This window comes from Typopeltis vanoorti, chromosome 3 (assembly GCF_054136105.1).
Source record: "Typopeltis vanoorti isolate ZY-2024b chromosome 3, IOZ_Tvanoo_1.0, whole genome shotgun sequence".
NCBI lineage: Eukaryota > Metazoa > Arthropoda > Arachnida > Uropygi > Thelyphonidae > Typopeltis > Typopeltis vanoorti.
Genome location: NC_143551.1, coordinates 99,810,027 through 99,836,549, shown reverse-complemented (window position 1 = coordinate 99,836,549; position 26,523 = coordinate 99,810,027). Strand labels below are relative to the sequence as shown.

The window sequence follows — 26,523 nt, the reverse complement described above, 5'->3', positions numbered from 1 at the left end:
TCCACTTGGTGTTGGGCCTATTAAAACAATAGTATCAGCTGCCCAACATCTCTTTTCAGTACAACTGCAAACACATCGAAAAAGCTTCTCCTCTTCTTAATTCCATATACCTCTGCCTTTAGAACAGCCTTCCTTATAATGTTTTTCCCAACCTCCAGCTCCTTAAGAAAGATGGCAATAGATTTCTTCTTTCTCAATCCTTATCTGTACCTCACACACACTGACTAATGTGCCTATAGGTTCTTGTACCTTGTGTAGAATAAAAATATATATATATATAAAAAAAATGGTAGAAATTCGTGAAAGCAGTAATAGTGACAGAGCCTGTATAGCTCAGTAGAAGTGGTATTTGCACTCTGGCGCTTGACTGCACGACAAAAGATGGTTTGAATCTAGTCGCCCACTAGAGGAACATTTTTCTAAGCCTTTCCTCGACCAATTCCTGAGTTAGTCGATCTCTGGCACGGGCAAGCGGATTTTTTCTCCCAGAACCTCAGGTTTTTCGTCTCGTAAACTCGAGAAAATTGGCTGTCGAACTCGCACTATTTTCAGACATTAAAATTATTGTGTAAAGGTTAGGGACCACGAAATGGCAGCACTTGCTAGCTGCCACCTTCACTGTGTACCAATTAATTAGTGATAGCCTTGGGCCAGCTATCTCTGATTGGCTACCAGTAGAGATTGAACTGCCCACTCAGTCTCCAAAAGTTAGATATGGCTAAAACAGCCTCGCCTACTCTATATGCAGGAACAAAAAGGCATTAGCTGATTTTTTTGTTTAGTAATAGTGACAGTGATCTAGGAAGTGGCAAATTATACATGGATGTTCCAGTTAGGACAGGTTACATGCTGGAAATTATGACACTCAAGAGAATGCTATGAAGTGGGGTGCTTACAGGATGAAATATATGGTAGGACAAGTACAGGGTGTTCGGGATAAATTTGACAGTTTCGTAAGGAAAAAGAAAATCTTCTTTGTATCTATTAAATTTAATGAATTGACAAAAAAACATTACAGGCCGAGTTAATTACAATACTATCAACAAGATTTACTCAAAATAACCACCATTAGCATCGATCACAGCTTGAATTCTGCTTCGGAACCTCGAACAAGCTGATGCTACAGTCTCCCTGGGAAGGGCCGCAAAAACTGTTTTAATTTTATCCATTAACTGGGCTTTTGTATTACTGGAAGTGCGATTGGTGTCTTTTTCAACTGCGCCCCATACAAAATAATCCATGGGGTTAAGGTCTGGGGAGTTTGGAGGCCAAACATTTGGACTGGTGAAGTCGTAGAAATTTTCAGACAACCATTTTTGACTTTTCCCAGAGGTGTGGCAAGGGGCCGAATCCTGCTGCCATACATACGGCCTACCATTGGCTACCCTTGTTATCCAGGGCTTGACTACAGTTAGCAACTCCACGAACAAAGCCCGAATTCCAATGCCAGGGTTCTTCAACACCTGTTCCTGCAGATTTGTGAGGAATTCTGCTGTACGAACGCAATCAGATCGTCTGCTAGGGATCTTTCTTCTTGCTACATCCTCGTAGTCACCATTGCAAGTCTCTAGTTCATGCCTGATTGTTTTTACTGTATTCAGGGAGCATTGGGCAGCAGTCGTAATATCCTTATTTTGATGGCGGGCACGAATCATCATGATACAAGTTATTCTCTTCCATGATTCAGGTGGGTTCCAGCTATCCATCCTTTCTGACATCTTGTATATGAATGAAGAAGGGTCCAAACTTTTAAATGAAGAGAAGTGTGTGTTAATACATGTAACTTACGGAAAAATATAATTAATTATAAATATGTCAAATTTATCCCGAACACCCTGTATATGCATTTATATTACCCTGATGGGTACTAAATGAGCAATCATTATGGATGACTTAAATTATCTGGATATTGGTTAGGTAGCAGAGAATACCGATGAGGATGAAGAAGAATTTATTGAGCTGTTTCAAGACATCTCAAGCATTTTGAAATTCAAAGGTCACAACAAAAAAGTTACTAATACAACTCAGAGGATAATTACAATGTGGAAATTAACATTGATGTGTAAGGATAATGAACCTCTATAACAAAACTTTGATGTAATTGCATCTAGACTACTGTGCATGTCCATTTATCTCCTGGGCTGCTAGGAAAGCAAAAAGTCTTACTAAGATGATGTCACGATTACAGAATGTAGATTCAGGACAAATTGAGAGAATGGACAGACAAGATAAATAGGAAAAAGAGTGGTGATTTGATAGAGCTCTATAAATATCTGAAATGGTATTATTGGGCATAAGTTAATTAAATTTTTCATTATATGGAAAGTAGGGAGAGGACAGGAGGAGGTGGGCATCCATGGAAGTTTTTTAAATTAAGAGTGTAATTTTTATTTATTTATTTTCCTCATAGAGCAGTGAATGAGTGGAACAGTTTTCCTGTTTGAAGCAGTGAATGTAATTAGTGTGAATGAGTTTTATAGAAGGTATTGACAGCTGGTCTAGGTAATGTATGGCATGGCTTGATGAGTCATTGTCTCTCTCTGGATTTCTCTGATAATATCCCTATTCACTTGTTTCTGAATTCTGCCCTATAACTGTTTATTCAGTATCTTAACTACTGAACCTGAGAAGTAGTAATTGGTCAGTAATTTGTCCCTCAGTCTTTGGAAGTATTTTGCATTCTTTTTGCTCCCTAGCCACTATGCCAACGATGATACTTAAACATTCTATTCAGTGGCACTAGCATTTCTCTTGTACTGTCCTGTAACATATGTGTTGAAACCTTATGCAATTTCCATGATTTGCATTGAAATTTAATATCCTTAATTATTTCTGTTCTTGTGTCAAGACTTGTCATTTGGTCACTGCATTATTGCCACCTAGGTGATATCTCCTTCCAAAGGTATCTCAGTAATTAAACTATTTCTTCTGCTTCTTTCTCCCCTCCTCTCCAACATTCATTCAAGTTATCTTTCCATAATTATTCATTTTGCCTTTGCCATGTTAGTTATTCTTCTTGTCTATTCTTTGTATTGCTCAGCCTGCTACGATCACTTTTCTCCTTATATATACTCTCCATAACATTTCCTGATTTTGCAGCTCTTGTTTTAATAATGTTGCTCACCCATTTAACTGTCACCTGATTTATCCTACTAATCCTGGGTATATTGTTTTCTCTCATTAAATAAATTACGATCTGATATTGATTTCCTTAAATATCCTTTAATAATTTCTCATGCATTACTAACACCTTTCCTGTATGGTTTCTTAAGCCATGGCATAGTTCCGAGCAGCCTCCTGAGTTGGTTGTTTTCACCAGTTTTGTAGTTTCACATGTACCTCTTCTGAATTGAAAATTCCACGTACTTAAGCCATCTTCCTAATCATGCAGCCTTGACCTGGGAGATGGCTAAGTATGTGGAATTTTCAATTAAGAAGAGATACATTTGAAACTACAAAACTGGTGATAACCAACTCAGGAGGCTGCTTAGAACTATGATTTAGTTACTTTCTTTATGGACTAACAAATTCTGTGATGATATCACCAGTTTTGATATTCTCAAATTCTGGGTACCTTTCATCGCATGCTATTCCATACAATTATATCTTAATACTACTACTAAATTCTTTCCTCTCTCTGTTTCCATAGTTGTTCTTCTCATAATGATTACTTGACCTTTTGCTCATTGAACTAATTTGCCATTGCATTAATCTACATATCCTGTCACTTCCTCTGTTCTCTAGCAGGAACCCTAGCTTCAAATGCACTCTCTCTCTCCAATTCTGCCTTCCTTCTAGGAAGGCAGAATTGGGGAGAGAGAGAGAGAGTGGAGAAATCAGCAGAAATCTCTGCTGATTTCTCCTATTCTCATCAGCTGTACTCCTTCCTCAGTCCTTTTCTCTTTATCCTTCCTGAAAATGCAGTATCCTTTCCCAGTGACAGCACCTACTGTCACTGGGTAAGATAAATCACCTGATTTATCTTACTAACCCTAGGTATATTGCTTTTTTTCCTTAAATAAATTACAATCTGATATCGATTTCCTTAAATATCCTTTAATAATTTCTCACGCATTACTAACACCGTTCCTGTGTGGTTTCTTAAGCCACTGCCTATGTCAAGCAGGTCTATAGTGTATATTTTTGTCTAGGACAAGTTAACCAATGTCAGAAACTTCTCACCCTTGTTCCTGATACTTCTGGTATTAGTAAACATGCATTGCAATATCATCTTGGACCCACAGGTATCCTTGAATCTTTTAATGAGTATTTTATTCAGATTTGAGACATGAGAAACTGCATTCAGAATTGCGATCATTTTCATGTTGTTCACCTCAAGGAAGCTTGCACACAGCTTGCCTGCATCCTGTCCAATAGCTTTAGTTTCCCTATTTTGCACATCCATTCCAGCAAAATTCTCCAGACACCTAACTCCAAATCCATTTAAGCACAATTGCAAGCATATACAATTTCTTTTGTTGATCATATTCAGTTCTAAGCATCTAAAAACTTTATGCCATTCTTCCTACATAACCCATTTTATGTAAAATAATTTACTCATTTTACAATCATGGCTCTTCTCAGTTCACTGTTATATTTTGGAAAAAGACTTGAAATTTTCACTCTTTTTTTCATCTCTTCCAGTAATGCTTTTATATCCTCTTGCATCCCATACTTTTTTTTTCCTTTTAAGTCATTCATTCCAGCTAAAATTACCGTTAATTTCCTTTTTTTTTTTTTTTAAGTCTGACTGCATCATTAATATTTTTAATCTTTGCACTATTCGTGGTGATGATTTCATTACACACTCATCAAGCAGCATTCCTAATCGCAATGAATTGCATACAGTGGCATCTCCTTGCTCTGCCTTTTTTTGCTCATTAGGAAAAGTATTAATATCAAAAGGAAAGTATTAATATACTTTCATTTTCTCTCACACATCTCCTTTCTTACTCTTCTATGCTGTACTACTTGACAGATGTTTTTCAAAATACAAACTTATTCATTGTGAGCTAGAGCACTTTGATTTTTTTATTAATGTGTCATTACTAAGATAGTGATTATCTTAGTTTGTTGTGGTAGCATCCATTTTCATTTTAATTGTGTATATCATTTCTGTCTTTTGTTTTAGAAAATTCCTGCATATCTTATTGGAAATAAATTTGTCAGTTATTTTTAAATAGTCTTCTACCATCAACAGTTTCTTTAATATATTTTGGTAATTTCAAATAAATGCAGCATTTAAGCATGCACATGCAAATGAAAGAAGCTGAAATTTTAAAAAAGGTGGGGGTGATTATTTATAGCTCATTAAATCAGATTAATTAATAGTGTTCTTAATTGAGTTATTTTCCATCAAAGAAGATTGGATACTGATATTCCTTTTTTTTTTTTCTTACAAACAATAATGATGATTTATGTTAATACATAGGCCTGCACTTCACTGTGCTGGCATTTGGAGTTACCAAAAATTCCTCCAGAATAGGTTGGCTGGAGTTATGAAGTTATTCTGGAGTTATGAAGGTGAAAGACAATCACAAACGTCCATGCCCTAGATGGGATTCGAACTCGCAGCCCATTGGCTGGAGAGTAGATATGCTGACATACCACTCAGCCAACCAGGCTGGTGCTAATCAGTAAAGTAGAAAAATAATTGCAAATTTTCTTAATTTGCATGTAAATATTTCATTGCCAGTATGTGACGCTTATTTATGTTTTGATCAAATATTACTAAATTGCCATGGTAGGAATTAACAGTTCATAGTAATTAATCTGATTTACTAACAGACTGAGTAAAAAAATCTTATTTTATATATATAATATATATAATATTTTTTATAGCGTTTGAGTTTTGTTGATGTTGCCACTGGATCACTTGGACAAGGTTTAAGCTGTGCAGCTGGTATGGCATATACTGGAAAATATTTTGACAAATCAAGGTAACTATTTTTATGTAAGATTTTATGATTAGCAATCATAAAATCTTATCAAGGTAATTGGAGTAATTTAAATATATAAAAATATCACACAAACAAAAACAATGCTACTCTTAAAGAGTAGCATTAAAGAAGAAAAATGTGTTCATTTTGTTTGTTAATTAAATCTTTTGTATAAAATATTTTAAGCACAGATATTTTGCAGTTGATTTCAAAAACAGAATATGGTTGTCTTATCATACCTATCCTGTATGCACAAATTGATTACAAGATTTCCTTTAACTTCTTCCTTTGTTTCATTAAAATAAATCAGTAACTCTGGTATTAGCCTAGTAATATTTATTTTATTAAGAATGCTCACATTTTGTCTTGTTATCAGATGTTTTCAAGGAATTACGTATACATTAATATTCAAGACCTTGTCCCATTTGTTGAGTTGTATTAATCGTATGTTGTGTTTTGATACACGATGGCTCACTATCCATATTAGGTTATTACAATATAACCATTTTGTATGGTAAGTTTTTATAAAACTGTTCTGATTTGTTATAAAAACTTGTACCAAGTCCTTATAAAACAGGTCTGGCTTGTTTTATGAAACTTGTACCAAGTCCTTATAAAACAGGTCTGGCTTGTTTTATGAAACTTGTACCAAGTCCTTATAAAACAGGTCTGGCTTGTTTTATGAAACTTGTACCAAGTCCTTATAAAACAGGTCTGGCTTGTTTTATGAAACTTGTACCAAGTCCTTATAAAACAGGTCTGGCTTGTTTTATGAAACTTGTACCAAGTCCTTATAAAACAGGTCTGGCTTGTTTTATGAAACTTGTACCAAGTCCTTATAAAACAGGTCTGGCTTGTTTTATGAAACTTGTACCAAGTCCTTATAAAACAGGTCTGGCTTGTTTTATGAAACTTGTACCAAGTCCTTATAAAACAGGTCTGGCTTGTTTTATGAAACTTGTACCAAGTCCTTATAAAACAGGTCTGGCTTGTTTTATGAAACTTGTACCAAGTCCTTATAAAACAGGTCTGGCTTGTTTTATGAAACTTGTACCAAGTCCTTATAAAACAGGTCTGGCTTGTTTTATGAAACTTGTACCAAGTCTTTATAAAACAGGTCTGGCTTGTTTTATGAAACTTGTACCAAGTCTTTATAAAACAGGTCTGGCTTGTTTTATGAAACTTGTACCAAGTCTTATTGAAAGACTTGTGGGAAAATAATAATGAACAAGTTTTGTTTAAATTCTTACTGGTGAGTTAAACTAGGTCCACAGGCACCATGATGACAATATGGACAACTCCATGAGTGTTGAGTTCTAGAGGGTGGCTGCAAGGAATAAGATGGAAATCAGAATTATTAATTTTTTTGTTGAGTTAAAAAACAACAACATTGCTTTGAATTTTGTTATAGTTATTATATGTGCTGTAAATCAAAGATTGTGCAGTATTATTTCTGCATGTTTCCCATGTTTGTGATGAATATGCAGAAGGTTAGAGCCTGTGGCCATTGGGCCAAATGGCAAAGATAAGTTCATTGGGTTTGAGAGGGGCAAATTTCAGTGCCAAAGTTTTAGAACAATCCATATATCCAGGTTAGGTATGAGGGGGTGGGTTAATGTGAAAGTGAAGAGTGTATTTTGGACAAAGAAGCCTGAGCAAACTGCATCATACAAAAAGGGGAGTGGGGGCAAAATACATACAGTATGGACAACTAAAAAAAAAGTGACTTGGCATAATATGCTTTACAAAACACCAAAAATTTCATAATTATGATTTACTTATGTTCATTCTTCACGATTTGGATAAATTTCATAAATAGGAATGCAATTTGTTACAAACTAAGCAACCCAAGAAATTATATTCTTATTGTGAAGTTTGAAGTATTGCATCTGAAGTATCATCACAACTAGGCTACTTGTATGGAGATGCTAATGACTTCACATCAGTTGCCTTAGTATCCCATAATGCAGAGCATGCTCTCATTTGGACATGTATATCTCTTCTGGATCTGGATTCCACTGATGAGATTTCAAAGTTTGAAACTGGTCTGGCTAGTAGCCCTTCCCATAATGCATAGTATTATATGCATTTCATTGCATAATGGGATACCAAGGTAATTCATGTGAAGTCATTAGCTTTGTATATAAGTAGCCTACTCATTACGATACTTCATGTGCAATTTTTTTTTTTTTTTTGCTTACACTGGGATAAAGGATTAAATAAGAATATAATTTCTTGACATATTTGATTTAAACTATAAGTGAAAAAACTTTCTACAAGTTTTGTTATATGATGAAACATTTTTCTTTAAAACTAATTGTTTTCATTCATTAATACAGTTGTGCTGTTAGTATTATCTGGTTGCATAACAAAGAAAACTGAGATATATTTAAATATTCAAATTGCTAATATTGTAATCCTTAGGGAATTAAATAGAATGCTATATATATATATTATTTTGTGTTTTATAGTTTTCTTTTACTATACAGCACAGCATGTAATCACTGTACTAATAGCAGCCCCTTCACATTTGCTACGAATCTTGGCCATCAGCATGTGTGTTAATTGAGAGTTTTTGGAACGGCTGTTTGCCGGGAAATGGGAATACAAGCCAGCATGCTCTGGAGGAGAGAAAAGAAAGAGATAGAGCTGGAAAGAAGAAAAACTGCTGAGTTCAATTCTGTGATCTCAGAAAAGTTTTTATATGCATCTTTATTTACTCTTCAAGGAGGAACTGTGAAATTAATATGAAAAAACATTACAATGTATCAAACCTTTGTATAACAATGAGAAAGTTTATGTGCTCAGTTGGGAAGCATGCAGCATATGCTCCATAAAGTTGAGGTGGCATCTGCAGTAAACTTCTTTTTCTTGGAATGCCTGTTTGGAACTACTTGGAAATGTATTCTTATTGGCAGAGCCATTATTCTTCAGGAAATTAAGGAAAGATGTTTTTCATTAAATTTCTTTCTAGAGAATATGTGTAAGTATTTTTTACTCCTGTATTCTAAGGAATCTGAGAGGTAAAACAGATAGTGAATGAATGTGTAAAAACAAAACAATAAACAAAAGAAGATAAAGAGGATGTACAGTGATAGAATAAATGCTTCAAAGGAAATTCCTGTATAGAAACCATAAAACTTTTAGCTGAATGCCATGTTCAGTTCGTTTTGTATAGTATTTCACATTCCTCAGAAATGAATTTGTGAGAGTTAGGAATTGAGAGAGAATGCTTTCTTTGAACTCATGTTATGTAAAATCTAGAATTAGTCATGTAATTATCCATGGTATTTAAGAATTTAAGAAGTAGATAGAATATAAGAAATTCTTTGTTAATTGTAATTCTACAAAGAATTTGACTGTCAGATCTTAGAGCTTTGGTCGGTCCTACATGACGTCTCGTGTACGGCAGCTAAAAAAGAATTTGAATGAGTACGAAGCCGACATATCAACAAGTTTGATAAATTAACAAAGAACTCGGCACCCAAACCTAAACTACAAACCAACACTGTTGTTAACCTATCGTCAGCTACCTTAAAGCCAGAAGCACTCCACGCTCTGTCACGTGGTCACAACTTCGCCATTGCTCCTAGGAAATTACCGGCCGAGGAATTAATGATTCAAATTGAACGCGGGATTCGCCAACTTCCAAACCACATCGCCAACGACATTAGATTGGATGTAGCCTGTGTTCTCAATAAAGCAAAACCTCCAAAATCCAACATATCCATTAGTGAATACAAGGCACTGCAAGAATTGAAGAGAAACAAAAAAATAATGATCACCAAAGCGGATAAGGGGAACGCCACTGTGGTACTCAATCTTAAAGACTACACAGGTAAGCTCAAGGCTTTATTATTAGATCGTTCCACTTACCTCCCCATTGATTACAATCCACCAACTCACAAATTAGAAAACTCCATAGGCTCCTTAAGAAGGTCACTTCTTGGCCTGTGGAGATTACCAACAGACTAAAACCCTATAACTCTAGACCCCCCCCCTGCATATATGGGCTCCCAAAAATACACAAAGAAAATGTGCCATTACGTCCCATAGTGGATGGCATTGATTCCCCCACTTACAAACTAGCCAAGCATTTAGCCAAAGCGCTCTCACACTATACTGGCAATACACCATCACACATAAAAAAACTCAGCCCACTTCAAAGCCAGTATAGAAAACCTTACACTCCAACATAATGACATAATGGTCAGTTTTGATGTCTCCTCCCTATTCACGAATGTCCCCCTCAAAGAAACCTTAGAGCTAATCCAAGCTAAATTTCCTCCCGATATCGCAGCCCTATTTCAGTTTTACAATGAACTCAGGCTATTTCGTTTGGCAGGAAAAATTCTACAAACAGAGGGGACAGCCATGGGTTCACCACTTTCCCCACCCTTGGCCAACTTCTTCATGGAGATGTTTGAAGAGAAAGCCTTAAACTCAGCCCCACAAAAACCTACCATATGGCTTCGCTACGTTGATGATGTTTTCGCTATTTGGCCACATGGCCCGGATTCACTCCTCTCCTTCCTAACACACTTGAACAACCAACACCCTAGAATCAAATTCACCCTGGAAAAAGAGGAAAACAATAACCTCCCCTTCCTAGACACACTAGTCACCCGCCAACCTGATGGAACCTTGGTTTTCTCAGTTTATAGAAAACCCACCCATACAGGCAGAAACATTCACCAACCATTCCCCCCCCCCTCACAACAATATGGAGTTATTAAAACATATTCAACAGGGCAAAAATAATCTGTTCTAATGATCAAGCCCTAACCACTGAACTAAATCACATCCGTGACACTTTCTCAGCCAACGGCTACCCCCTCCAAAAAATACTTAACCCAGTTATCCACAACTCACCACCCCCTCCCCTTCACAAAAAAGATTACTCTAAATCCATCACTATTCCCTACATCAGAGGCACCTCGGAAAAAATCAATAAAAATCTTAAAAAAACATGACTTGACCACTAGTTACAGACCACATAGAAAACTGGCATCCCTTATCCGCTCCACCAAAGACCAACCACTTCCCCTAGACCTACCTGGTGTATATCAGGTCCCTTGCAGCTGTAAACTGTTCTACTTTGGCCAAACAGGCAGGACAGCAAATATCAGAATCTCAGAACACAAGGATTACATCCGATTTTACCAGTACAGCCACTCTGGACTTGCAGACCACGCTCTGGATACTCGCCACAGAATAAGATGGAAGAAAGCCGCAGTAATACACTGCAGTAAGTTCAAGTATGAAAGACTATTCATGGAATCAGCCTCGGCCCTTAGGAACATGCCAAACCTCAACAAATTTGGAAGCATGAAACTGCCCCAAATTTGGGAAACTTTTATCAGAAGAACTTCAGCCCAAAGGCCAAGAACTACCAATATAGCCCGCCAGGGGGCACCATCAGGACTTTAGGAAAACGCTAGCTTCCTAGCTTCAGTCTCATTTGCTGTTATTAGTACTTGTGTACATGTGTCTTTTTATTAAGTTCCCAAGAAGATGGCAATGTGACGTTCGCCGAAATATCGGAAAGTATATATTAAAGTTTATTTAATCTATATTTCTAGTATACGCTGTCAATTCCTTAAATATTAGTTATCAAGATCTTAGAGAGAGAGAAAGAGAGAGAGAGAGAGAGAGAGAGAGATAACATACAGAATTATATCTGTTATATATACACATACTTGCTTACAGTAAATATTTTAATGTTTTTATACTTAAGTTTCATTCTTTGCCATTTACTTGTTGATCTTTGAAGTCAGTGCACAAGCTTAGATACAAATGTGAAACTTTCTGGCCAACAAATAAACAGAAATAAAAATTATAAATAAATATAGTTAACTTACTCTCCCTTTTAACATAAAAGGTTGGATATAGAGAAAATGGAGTTAATAACACCACTTCATTCAGTAGAAGACAGGCATATTGCTAGAGAGAGAGAGAGATCACACTTCAAATCACAGAGACTTCTTGGAAGTAGCTCAAGAGTTACATAACCATAATTGAGATAGAACTGATGGTGATATTTTACACAAATTTTGCAGTACTGCCTTATCTTCCCATCTGAGGTGCATAATCTACATGCATCTTTGCATGTAGAGAGTATGTAGATCATGCTAGCTAGAACTTGCGAAATGTCAGAATGTAAATATTTAAGTTAATATTTAATTAATAAAATGTTTCATTCTTAGTCAATAAATTATTTGTTTCATTCCTGCTATATGTAGTTCTAGAAACTTCAGCATGAGTGAATATAGTTACTATGGAAACTGCGGAATATGAGAATTAAGAAATGCATCATCATAAGAGTATACATGGAAAAGAAGTTGAACTAGCAGAAAAATTAGAAAAGAACTATATCCATGTAATCAGTGTTGCTGGAACAAAGAATACAGAAAGAGGTGAGATTTTCTAATAACACCTACAAGATATTATATTCAGGCAATAATGATCAGGGAAAGGAAGAAGCTATAGCATTCAACATTAAACAAGAAATAGCAGGGTTGGAAATGAATACCAGACATAAAGAAATGTTTTGGGAATATTTGGAGAAAACAGCAAAGCAAATAATAATAATAATAGGTCATTATTGTCATCATCCAATTCCTGATATACTCTCAAGGAGTGTACTGTGATAGTACTGTGTGAAAAGTCACTAACTTCCTATTAACAGTTTTCCTCCAAATCAGTTTTATTTACCATGACTCCAGTATTATCATATCTTATATTTTGGTCTTTTAAGCACTTCTAACTGCATCAATCCACCTGGATCTTGCTCTTCCTCTGGGTTCTTTTTCCTACCATCATGGCATCAAATAACTGATTTGCTGCTCATCTTTCCTGTTCTGTTTAAATGACAATACCTCTTGAGATTAGCCTTACACACACCCGAATGCTAACATTGTCAAGTTCCTTCTTAATATCTTCATTTTAGTATGATTTTGCTATTGATGACATAAGTTCACTCCCTGATTTTCTCAGAACTCTCACATTTCTGGTCTTCAATTATCCATCATGTTGTGTTTCTATACCATCTCTCTCTCTCTCTCTGATGCACTGCTAGCTTAGTGTTTTGACTAATTTCTCTCTTATTTCTTATTAATTTATACATTTGACTCATGATACCAGCTTTGTTTATTCTTTATCTATTTTGATATTTAATTTGCCACATTCATTGGAAATTGTGCCTAAATAGCTGAAATATTTGACTTGTTCTATAAGTTCTTCATTCAGAATGTAGTTGAAATTTTCTTTGTTCCTGTTTATTTTCGTTGTTTTGTTCTTATTGTTGATTCCTGGCATATTTATAACAGAAGGTATTCAATTTAGTTGGAAATCCTGCAGACCTGTACTGGATTTAGGAGTATAACATCTGCATAAAGAGCTATATCTCTTTATGCAAATACCTCATTTCAGTGTTTGGTGGTGGAAACTGGCATATAGATACTAACTAGTATTGAACTTTTTTCTGTATACTTCAAAAGTAAGATTGTTATGATCATTATTAGATGAGAACATCCAGGAAGGAAATGGATATCTTTTTTTCTACTTCTGATGTAAATTGGATTTTGTAATTTAAAATGTTAAGGAAGTCGGTGAAGTTATGAAGAGTTTCTTCCGAGCCTAGCCAAAATGATGAAAACATCGTCCACATATTTCACCCATATTGGAAATATGGGTGAAATATGTGAAGAAATTGTTGTGCCCATGGCTAAGCTTTTACACTGTTCAAAATAGCAGTCCTAGAATTTGAAGAAGTGTTCTTTAGACATGTTTGAAAAGTTTAACAGTATCAGATGGAAAGATGTCATCAATTAAGATAGTTTGTTCTCTTGGAACATATTTGGCATCCACTGTGGGTCTAAGTGGAATGTCTGCCTTATGGATTTTAGGAGAACCATATCTATACCAGATGTTTTGAAGCAATTTGTTCTTTGATTTCTTTGGGCCAGTTACAAAGATCTCTTATTAAATTGTTAGTCTTATTATGAATATTCCAGGTTGGGTCATTCTTTGCCAAACACATGCAGGCAATTAATTCCATTTTCTTTCTGTATTTTCTGCTGATGTTCTGTCACTTCCTGTTTAATTTAACTCTTGTAAAATAATTACTCCAAACATCTAGGATATCCTTATCTTTGGTTTTTTTAATAATAGTATCTGCGTGGTTTTTGTTCAGGACATGGACTAGTCTTTAATACCATCTTCACCTTGAAGATGTGCACATTCACATGGAGTCTCATTGACTCTGTATTATAAACAGCGTGAAGATATCTCTATCACTGGAAGAGATATCTTCATGCTGTTTTAGGACAAAAGGGAATTTGAAATAGGAAGTGATCACTATTATTATTGAGCAGGATAAAAATGAATATCTGATTTGAAAAAGAAAATATGTACAAAACATTAAAGGATAACAGCTGAGCAGCTTTCAGAGATTAATTGTAGCTCAAATATGTAAATATTATTCAAGAAAAAAATAAAAGTGAAAACAAGAAGTAAACCTTCGAGACTCATTGAAGTTGCTTGTAAGGATAGAAAAAGCAGAATTTCATGGTAGATTAAAGAAGCTAAAAAGGCAGTCTGTTGAAACTTAGCAAGTAAGTCACAAGGTGTTCTAAGAGAATACAGAGAAAAATATAAGACAGTGAAGTGTACAAGTGGCAAAACATCTTGGAGAATGAAGGAAATAGTACTGTAATAGGAGTTAGAGATAATAAAGGTAATGGTGATCAAAAATTGAAAGTTAGATATTTTAGATATCTAGAGTAATAATTTTGAAATATTATTACATGAAACAATAAATAACAGAAAACTGTGGTAAAAATATTCAAGAGAAATGCAGTCATTAGTATTTGCCAGTATAGGTATCCCTATACTGGCAAATACTAATGCTTAACGCAGTTTTACTTAACACTGGATTTGATTAACGCGCTGAAATTAATTGCGGCAATCCCTTGATATACGCGGCAACAGTTTTGATTAACGCGCCTTTAACCCTGCGGAGCTCACAGCTGATCTGACAGATACATGCAAAATGTTTAATATAAATATTCTTACACAATTCATTGTATAGCTTGAAGGTCATGAGTAGCTGTGCATTCACATGTTACGAGGGATATTCCGCACTGTTTTTTTGCTGTAGTTTGGTTTGACACGTTATGTAAAGGTTTGTGATATTTGACAGTAAATTGTATCTGAGAGATACCGTTACCTCTGATGTCAGCATAGTATGGGTTTTTTATTTTTTTTATTTTTTATTTTATTTTTATTTTTTTTATTATTCTTTGTTCAATAATTTTTAGATTGTAACTGAAAATAAATAAACCATCATGTGTTACAATAGAGAGCCAAAGGCTTATTTATCATACATGTCCTCTAGGAGATGTGCTTTACATTTATGGAAAATACTAAGGAAAATGATCTAAAGCTTACTCCGCCTTTACTATGAGTTGCCCATAAGGTTGCGTATGCTTGCATCTGCCGAAACTTTTAGTTTCTATATATTCAGCACGAAACTGTTGTAGTTTCTATGTGTGGCAATGAAATAATGTTGGATTCAATATCCACTTAATTTGTACCATCATATATTATATTTGCAGTGTTTTTTTTTATGTTTTATTGCTTTTTTGTCGAGGCCTGGAGAGTCATTTTGCTTGTTATCATAGAATTTATGCTGATAAGAAAAAAACTAAAATTGTTGAAATGACTCTTGATAACTTCTTTTGATAAAAAAAATTGTAGTAAATAATGTAGGTACAAGCATTTATTAAACATTTTCTTTGCATTCATTTTTTTATCTTTCCTAAAAGAGTACCACATAAAACGAATTATTAATACAGTAATTGATCATGGGCGAATTGTAATTTTTACCATTGATTATTAGATTTGATTAACGTGATTTTTATATATGCAATAACATAGAGTGATTAATTAATTGCGTTAATCGAGGGATACCTGTACTTATGGTAAAAAATCTATCAGAAATCTGAAATGTAGACAGTGTCAGCTGGAGTGTGTGTGTGTGTCTATGTATGTATGTATTTATTATTATTACCACTCTTCACTCACACTGTTGTATCTTTTCTGGAATTAACACTACGTGCACTCTCACCACTTTCAGCAGCAAGCCATTTCAATCACATGTTGCTGTATGAGAGAAGCTCTCAGCACTTTCTCAATTTTCATAGATGTCCTCTTGTCCTTTCTCCCTGTACATAAAATGAAAAATACATCTACAGATATCCTGTGCCCTTTCAGAAGATTCTAGCTCTCTCTATCATATCATCTGTTGCTATTGTCTGCAGTTCACAAATTCTCAATTTCTTATAATCTAAATTCCACAATCCTGATACCATCTGTAACATTCTCCTTTTATGCTCTCCATTGTGTCTGCACCATAGACTAGATCTGTGCACATTAGTGTTGATTAATTTTAACGATATAGATGAGAACATAGACTGATGAGAAAATAACTATTAACTTAGTGCTGATATTTTGCTGGTATTCTATCCAGCATCTTCAGAGCACAAAAACAGTTTGTCACAGTGTGCGAGACAGCACCAATCCGGTATTATATAACAATGGGACTAGTTTGAACAATTATAATGTACAACACAAAGACTAAAGTCCTAATTGAGGTGGCATCTATGTTGAAAAAAATAATAATAACAGAGAAAGCAGGTATTAATTTGGTTTTTAAGATGACTGTCTGCCAACTCTTTGACAAATTTATGCAGCTATACTTGTTGAGGTTTTGAGTATATTTCAAGGCTTCTGTTGATTCCAGGAACAATCTTTCTGACTTATAAAAAGCTTCTGTGCAGCATTTTTGTTTTTATCCAGTTGATCCTGTGTAAGTGAACTTGCTGACTTGCACCACACCCTCTTCGCCAATGGCTATAATCCCCATAAGATGGACAGCATACTAAATGCTCCCCAGCAATCCTCCCCCCCCACTGTCTACCACAGAAGACATACAACAAACCGTATGTGAAATTGGCAACTCTCATCCATTCACCCAAGGATAGAATCTCTCCTTTATCACATCCAGGAATCTATGAAGTGCCCTGTTTGTGTGATCGAGCTTACTATGGATAGATGGGAAGAACTGTGGACATCCGCCTCAGTGAAAATAAAAAAAAATACATCTGGCACTATCGCTATGGCAAGTCAGGTCTAGCAGACCATGCTTTAGATACCCCTGCACATAGGATCAGTTGTTGGATAAAAACAAAAATGCTGCACAGAAGATTTTATAAGTCAGAGAGGTTGTTCCTGGAATCAACAGAAGCCTTGAAACATACTCCAAACCTTAACAAGTATGGCTGTATAAATTTGCCAAAGATTTGGGAGACAGTCATCATCTTAAGACCAAATTAATACCTGCTTTCTCTCTCTCTCTTTTTTTTTTCCCAACATAGATGCCGCCTAATTAGGACTTTAGTATGTTACAATTGTTCAAACTAGCCCCATTGTTATACCGGATTGTGGTTATCTTGCGTACTGTGACAAACTTTTTTTGTGCTCTGAAGATGATGGATAGAATATCAGCAATAAGTTAATAGTTATTTTCTCATCATTCTGTGTTCTCTCTATACTGCTAAAATTAATCAACATATATGACAAACACCTAAGTCGTCCCATACATTCCTGCACATTGGTCCTGGTGAGGTTATCAGGATCTTGTAAAGAGGCAAAATGCCTTCCTTATCCTTACACATCAATGTTCATTTCAGCTTAGCAGTTATCCTCTAAGTTGTATTGCAGTATTTGCTACATGGCCTCTGAACTTCAACATTTTATCTACTGAAACTCCAAGATCTCTGGGTTGATCAGTTTCTTCTGGCATAATCAGGCCAATATATAATATGCTATTGTGTATCTCATCACATCAAAGTGCATAACTTTACATTTACTTATACTGAACTGACAGTCATTTTCACATGCCAGCTTATTCAAATCTTTCTGCATATACTACATGTCAGTCACACTCAAGTTCAAAAGACATATTTCGGTGATTACACCACATTTTTTATTATTCAGTTATACAATATACTGAAATAATAGTTCCTGACAAGTTTCGTAAATCATAGGATTTACATCTTCAGGGGTAAATAGTATAACTTAAAGTTTAAACAAGAGAAATTAATAAATACAAATCATAACTGTCTGGCTATTCATAAACTCAAATAACAGAATGCAGATATAAAACGTTATTGACATTGAACAATAATGGACGATATTACATGTTCTTGTTCATACAGTCCGAGCTCAGATTGAGGTAGATTTTTTTTTTATTAGAGCTGACCACACTTGATGGAGAATTAAACCTTGATTTTTATTGCATTGGGTTGGGTTTTTCAGCTTATTAGCAGCTTCTTTAAATTTTCTTATGTAGCAGTTGTTTTCTATGTATGGCATCATCGGTTTTTGCCAGAGTACATCGTGTCCATTGGAAGTGGTATGGAAGAAAGACCCGTTTTTTGTTCTCTTTTGTATTGTGCGTCTTTTTGGTGTTCAGCCATGCGTATTTCTCCAGATCTTCCTCTTCTGTCCTATGTAGCAAATCCTACAAGAACAATTTCTCCAGACAGGAAGATCTGGAGAAATACACATGGCTGAACACCAAAAAGACGTACAATACAAAAGAGAACAAAAAACGAGGAACAAAAATCTTGCTTTCCATACCATTTCCACTGGACACGATGTACTCTGGCAAAAAACGACTATAGCATACATAGAAAACAACTGCTACATAAGAAAATTTAAAGAAGCTGCTAATATGCTGAAAAACCCAACCCAATGCAATAAAAATCAAGGTTTAATTCTCCATCAAGTGTAGTCAGCTCTAATAAAAAAAAAAAAAACTCCTCAATCTGAGCTCGGACTGTATGAACGAGAACAAGAACACGTGACATCGTCCAGTATTGTTCAACGTCAATAACGTTTTATATCTGCATTCTGTTATTTGAGTTTATGAATAGCCAGATGGTTATGATTTGTATTTATTAATTTCTCTTGTTTAAACTTTAAGTTATACTTATTTACCCCTGAAGATGTAAATCCTACGATTTACGAAACTTGTCGGGAACTATTATTTCAGTATCCTTTCTTTTAGGCTTGCACGGTGATCCGAATGCATTTTTGGAGATTATGGAGACAACTACCGTGTTTAAATAAAAACTTTAGTTTAATATTACTAAAATTTTACAATTCGATGTTTCGACCTTTATGTCAAGGTCATCTTCTGGAGCGTACAAATATACACAAGAAACAAGCTATACTACAATAATACTGGTTCGTTAAAGACACTGAGTAACCGCTACCACAATTGTTGGCCTGACCTCTGGTGAAAAAAAAAAAAAAAAAAAAAAAAAAATTATACATCAACGCTAGAGTCCTATTATTTGTGTTGTCTACTATATACATATATTAACATCATTCCCACCAGTTGGAGTGGAATGGTTTCTAATATTAGCGGATTGGTTAGAGTCCTGACTTATGTTAAATCTTTCATATTAGGTTGGCCGAATGTGTGCCATCCAGATCCTTGGAATTTTCATACCATCTTTATTGTTGATATTTGGGTGGTTTATCAGGATTTCGCAGGATTCTTTAAATTTTCTTTCGTACCATGTTTTTGTGCGGTGTAAGGAGCAGGTGCTTTTCCAGTTGATTTGGTGTAAGGTGTTAAGTGCATGGTCTGAGAGGCCTGCTTTACCATAATGGTTATATTTAATGTGTCTAATGTGTTCTTTCTTGCGTATGGGGATTGTCCGTCCTGTTTCACCAATGTACGGTAAGTTACAGGTGCAGCGGATGCATTAGACACTCCAGGATGTGCTAATGGGAGGAGAGGATCCTTAGAGGAGCTGAATATGGTTTTAAGTTTAGTGGGTGGCTTAAAGGTGGCATTGAGGTTATAATGTTGTAGGATTCTGTTGATTTTTTCCGATAACCCTTTAATGTATGGGATGGCTATGGTTTTACTGTAATCTAGATTCGTTTTTGTTGTGGTTTTATAGAATATTTTATTGACAGTATTTTTGTTATAGCTGTTGTTTATGAATGTGTCACTAATGATTTTTAGTTCTTGTTTCAGGGCTTGCTGGTTAGAGCAAATAGTTGTGGTGGCTCTGTTTTTAAGGGTGTTTATGACTCCATATTTTTGTGCTGGGTGGTGGTATGAATTTGCATGTATGTATTGGCCCGTGTGTGTCGGTTTTCGGTAGACCGTGAAGGATAGACTGCCTGAAGTATGATGTGTAACTAGTGTGTCTAGGAACGGGAGCGAATTTTAGTTTTCGATTTCGATGGTAAATTGTATGCGTTCGTGTTGTTTGTTTAGGTGGCTGAGGAATGTGTTTAGCGTTTGTCGCCCGTTTAGCGACAATATAGCGACCAATCCGCTAATATTAGAAACCATTCCACTCCAACTGGCGGGAATGATGTTAATATATGTATATAATAGACAACACAAATAATAGGACTCTAGCGTTGGTGTATAATTTTTTTTTTTTTTTTTTTTCACTAGAGGTCAGGCCAACAATTGTGGTAGCGGTTAGTCAGTGTCTTTAACGAACCAGTATGATTGTAGTATAGCTTGTTTCTTGTGTATATTTGTACACTCCAGAAGATGACCTTGACATAAAGGTTGAAACGTCGAATTGTAAAATTTTAGTAATATTAAACTAAAGTTTTTATTCAAACATGGTAGTTGTCTCCATAATCTCCAAAAATGTATTATTTCAGTATATTGTTTAACTAAATAATAAAAAATGTGGTGTAATCACCGAAATGTCTTTTGAACCATTTAGCCACAGAAATCTATGCCCTCAATTATAAGCAAGTTGCTCAATCATACCCTTTTCTTAGTAAACTCCTACTGTTAATTGCAAAAGTATCGATTTGCTCTCTCTTTCTTGACCCATTTCTGTATATGAGCTCTTACCACTTTTCTGGACCCTCTGTAGCTCAGCTTGTATTAACCATGCCCTTTAGTTGGAATGACCTGGATTCAAATCCCATCTAGGGATATGAAGAACCTTTATCAGGACTTATCAACTGAGGGTGAGTTGACCAGTATTCATATGGGGGTGGCAGTTTTTTTGTCATGGAAACTCGAGGTTTTTCACCATGCAAAACTGACATACTAGCCATGAGAACATATGCAGTTAACAGACATAATACATTGACCTCATAGCCCAAGTTGCTTCAGCCATAAATCCAAAACAACCACTCGCCCAACAAAACTTTTCCAAAATCCTCACTCGAGAGATACTGTCATGTTGATAGTTACACATCAGCCTTTGTATCACCTTTGTCAAATGCAGTTATTATATGTTCTTTCCGCTCTTGTGGAATCTTCCTTGTTCTGAGATGAATTATACAGCCAGGTCAAAAGTGCAACTAGTTCAGAATACTTTTAGCATCCATGCTGATATCCTATCAGCTCTTATTGCTGAATTCTTATTCAGTTAATGCAGCAGCTCTATTTCCCCTTCATCATATATCTGAGTTTCTTCATCCAGTATAGAGGTTGCATCGATCTTCATGTTTCACCAGGTTGATAGCTTTTAGCAAAATGAGCAACTCAGTAATTGAACAGTTTCTGCAAATGGTAGTGTTATTCTTTCACATGTGTTCTTTCCTCTGCTTGTAACATAATGATAGATTTTTTTAGTTTCTTTTAAGCTTTCTATATAATACATGTAATTCTTCTGCTCTGTGTGTTATAATTTTCATAACTGACATCATCCTTGTGCTATTCCTTTATTCCTCCCATATTCTCTATCTTAAGAATCTCCTTAATAATATTGCACCTTCACTTCACTCTTATCCTATTCATTCTTCAAGCTCCAGGGACACATTTCAATGTTGTAGTATTGATGTATTTTTTTTAATACTTCCAAATGCATTGCTGATATTCTTTCCATCTAGAAACCAATATTATGGAATTGAACCTTGAACATAAACAAAATTAGAAACTTTGCACTCAATGACGAAGATTTATTAGTCAGCTTTGACATGACTGCCCCTTTTCACTAATGTTCCCGATCAGTGATGCTGTTCTTCTCATTAGAACATATGTCCACCTAATATAATGGCCCTCTTTGCCCACATACTGTGCTCTGGGTATTTCTTGTGCCAAAATGATTTTTACCTACAAAAAGAAGGTATGTCATGGACTCACCCCCCCCCCCCCCCCAGCTAACTTTTACATAGAAGACTTTGAGCAGCAAGTTCTAGATTCAGCAAGCCTGGCTCAGATATTGTTGATGATATTTTCCCCATTTGTCCCCCACGGCCAAGAAGCATTAAAAACATTCCTAAGCCACCTGAACAAACAACACAAATGTATCCAATTCACCATCAAGATTGAAAACAATAACTCTCTTCCTATTCTAGACACACTTGTCACACTCTTCATGGCCTACTGCAAACCCACACACACACTGGCCAATACATGCATAAAAATTCATACCACCATTTGACACAAAAACTAGGGTCATCAGCACCCTCAAACACAAAGCCCTAACAATTTGCTCTAACAAGCAGGTGCTGAACAAAGAATATGAAATGATTAGCCAAATGTTTGTAAAAAAATGGTTCAAAAGATCCTCCACAAAAATACCATTAAAAACAAATAAAAGATTACAAAAATGAAATAGCCATACCATACATTAGGGACATATAAAAAATAGAACACTACATAAATACAATGATAATGCAACCTTGAAATCTCCTGCAAAATTACAAAATTCAGTGCACCTGCACTTAATTTTGTAAATACATAGGGAAAACAGGGCACATCATCCCAATAAGAAAAGATGAACATAAACACTCCATTAAATTCTTTCATTATGGTAAAACAGGCTTATCAGACCCCGCACTTCAAACATGTCACAGGTTGGTTGATATTTTTTTTTAAATTCCGTTTTTATTGATGAAATAATTTTTTTCCTCCGAACTGTCATCATTGGACAGTTTTTATTGGCAAAACAATTTATACAAGTAGTTCCTCTCTGGTTTCATGACATTTATTGTTTAAGATCAATGTTAAAAATTTGTTATTAAGTTAGACTAATACATATTATGAAAAAATGAGTCAACACAAAATTATATGTACAGTATTATATATGAGGGTGGTCTGAAAAGTTCTCACTCTAACAATGAAAAAACTAATTTATAATTTCAAAATTAGTTTTATTTTTCAACAACATAATCTCCCTTAAGACCAATACATTTATTCCAGTGATGCTCCAGCACCATTATCCTGTCTGTGTAGTGGTTCTCAGTAAGATCTACAAAATATCCCTCTACAGCTGCAATCACCTCTTGATTTGGAGAAAAACGCTGACCAGCGAGGAAGAGTTTTAGTTTTGGGAAGAGATAGAAGTCAGAGAGCCAAATCTGGGGAACAGGGTGGATGTTTCAACAATTCATAGTGCAGATCCCTTAATTTTCCCATCAAAACACCTTTTGTGGGCAGGTGCATTGTCTTGATGATGGATGATTTTTTCTACTGCAAACCGGATCTTTTTTCACAAATTTTTTCGTCTAGTCTGATTAAAAGATCGGAATAATATTCCTCGGTTATTGTTTTACCCTTTTCAAGATAATTAATACAAAAAATGTGTTTTAGCATCGCAAAACACAGATGCCATGACCTTTCCTGCTGATGGAACCGAATTTGTCTTCTTTGGCACTGAACAACTGGCTTCTGTCCTCTGTTTTTACTGTTTGGGTTCTGGTGTGTAATGGTTAATCCAAGTCTTATCCATAGTAATAAATCGACTCACAAATTCAGTTTTTATTCTTGTTAAAACACTCCAAGCACTGTTCAGAGATTTTCATGCGAGTGCATTTTTGATCTGCTGTGAGCAAATGCAGCACCCATCTTGTGCAAAGCTTTTTCATTTGCAATTCATAATGTAAAATATCCTACACATTCTTTTGAAATGCCTATAGTCTCAGCAATTTCATGCACTTTGACTTGCTGGTCATCCAATACCATATCATGCACTTGATCAAAGATTTCTGGTGTTGTTACACTTTTTGGACACATCCTTCACGTGGATCATCTTCAAGGCTGGTACGGCCAAGTTTAAACTCGGCAGCACATTTCTTAATTTTTGAAAACAAAGGAGAAGAGTGTCCAAAAACTTTTATGAACTTCGAATGAATTTCTCTTGGTGTTAAACCTTCTTTTACAAAGAATTTTATAACCGCACGATGCTCAATTTTATCCATTTCAAGGGATACAGACAACACGTTTGTTTCAGACAGCTGTATAAAACAAACTACTTGAAAGAATGGCTTGAAATTTCGCATGGATGCTTATGACAGATATAGAAGCTTAGAAAAAAAATCTTGCCGATAGTGTTGCCATTTATGGTCGAGGCCAAGAACTTTTTAGACACTCTCACTATAACATGACTCTAGGTTCATTTGTGATAATTGAATGTCACTATACAAGAATATGATCATGAAACACTTTATGATCATCTGTGATAATTTCCTTTCTGTTGTATAATTAAATGGATTATACCAATATTTAAATAAGCACTAATTAAAATTTTGAATCTGAAAGCCTTATAGCAATTTTCTATTGGAAAATGTTTTGTTTTCCTTAATGTAATTTTTGGTAAAGAATATGCCAAATTTTATGGTAAAGAATGTCGCATTCCATGTTGCATTGCTAATGAAAAGGTTCTCTTTCAGGAAAACAAAAGTGAAAAAAAAAAAAAAAAAAAAAAAATTTATAAAATATATTTTAAACTTTTTAGCTTTATCTATTATGTGTGATTATTTTACATCTTCATTGTTATTACTTTTTTATTTTATTTAGCTATCGTGTATTCTGTGTAATTGGAGATGGTGAATCTGCAGAAGGCTCCATTTGGGAGGCATTGTCTTTTGCAGGCTATTATAAATTGGACAACCTGGTTGCAATTTTTGATATCAACCGTCTTGGTCAAAGTGAACCAACTGCATTTCAGCATAGATTAGATGTTTATCAGAAACGTTTGGAGTCATTTGGGTAAGAAAATATGAATTTCATCTATGAACTGATCACACTAAATTCTAATGTGAGAATTGTCTAAAGGTTAAACAGGGAATATTAGATATTTGTAGAGATATTTACTAGATTAGTATATATTTCTGAATGGATGAAAGAAATAACTTTGTTACCTCTAGAAAACCGTATTTCATCAACATCTTTGACATTCAGGATGATTTGCTCAAATGAAAAGAGAGCACATTTTATTGTAATGCTGAAGTCAAAGCTAAGTTTCTTTGCATCATTATTTCTGTACAGTTTTTATTAGTAACAACTTTACCAATGTTCAAGTAAAGCTAACAAATTTTTAAAATGTTTGGGTGTTTATTCAAGTATTCTGACCTTATGGGTTAATGTTGCTCAGATTATCATACTGCTATAAACAGATAAGCCTTTCCCCTTTTAATAATTTGATTTTGTCCATTTTACTTAATAGAATCATGAATCCAAGATATTTTGGAATGCCTGCTTTTTTTTTTTTTTTTTTTTTTTTTTTTTTTTTTTTTTTTTTTTTTTTTTTTTTAGGACTAAACTATATGTTATGTATTTTGTGGGTTATCCTGCATGAAAGGCTGCTTTGTTTTTATAGGTGTTTCATCTACTAGGGACGTATGTGGGCTTTTCAACTATAAGTTAGCCAATTTCATATGGAGGCAGTAATTTTCCTTCCAAGAAACTCTGGTTTTGTAGCATGCAGATCAGATAAAATGGGCTGGTTGCTTTGACCATGCTTAATCAGAACCAAACCATTTTACACATCTTAATAGAATAATTTTTTGTTCTTTTAACTTTTTTTGCTTCATGAGCAAAATGAATATTTACACCTAAACAATCATTTTAACTTGTATTCAGTATTTTGTTGTAAATGATTAACAGACTTTCTGATTTTTGTATGATTACTTGACCACCTGCGAAAATGCATTGTGTTTATTGTTGAGTGATGTTAATTTCTGGATTTATTATAGATTTCTACTTCCTTATTGGGTTATCTATATATTAAATAAGGTGGAGGGAAATATATTTCATATTTATCTGTTTACTCAGTCAGGTGCATTTTTCATAATCTGCTAAGTGGCTCTATAACTTGAATTAGTATCTTTCTTTTTTTTTTTTTTCTTCCTATTGTTAGTATAAATTTATAATCATTGCAACTGTGTGCTTTTCCCAAATCCAGACTTCTCTAATAACAAGTTATCAACAATAACATTGTCTTTTATTTAAAATTTTATATTGTATTGTTTATGCTTATATAATCCTACAGTGAGTCTTTTGACTCCATGAAGGTCATTGATATCTATGGATACAGCAGTATCTTATTTAATAATTTAGCTGTATTTTATTTTATAATTTATTACTCTATTTAATAAACAAATATCCCTAAGATGAAAAGCCTAACGGCTATTTTTTTTTTTTTTTTTTCTGGCGAGGTTGATAAGTTAAAGGGATAAAAATCCCTTATTGTTTTTCAGCCAGTAAGCAAAACTAAGATCGAAAACTATGATC

General features: G+C 34.8%; 1 protein-coding gene across 1 annotated transcript in view; it reads left to right on the top strand.

Annotated features, from left to right (window-relative positions):
- LOC150108415 (transketolase) overlaps window positions 1-26,523 on the top strand; it is a 154,403-nt gene that overhangs the window by 40,018 nt on the left and 87,862 nt on the right. The window contains exons 4-5 of the mRNA XM_090415830.1: window positions 5,842-5,939; window positions 24,808-24,999. Of these exons, the coding sequence (XP_090271956.1) occupies window positions 5,842-5,939; window positions 24,808-24,999 (290 nt within the window). The remainder of the gene's footprint in view (window positions 1-5,841; window positions 5,940-24,807; window positions 25,000-26,523) is intronic.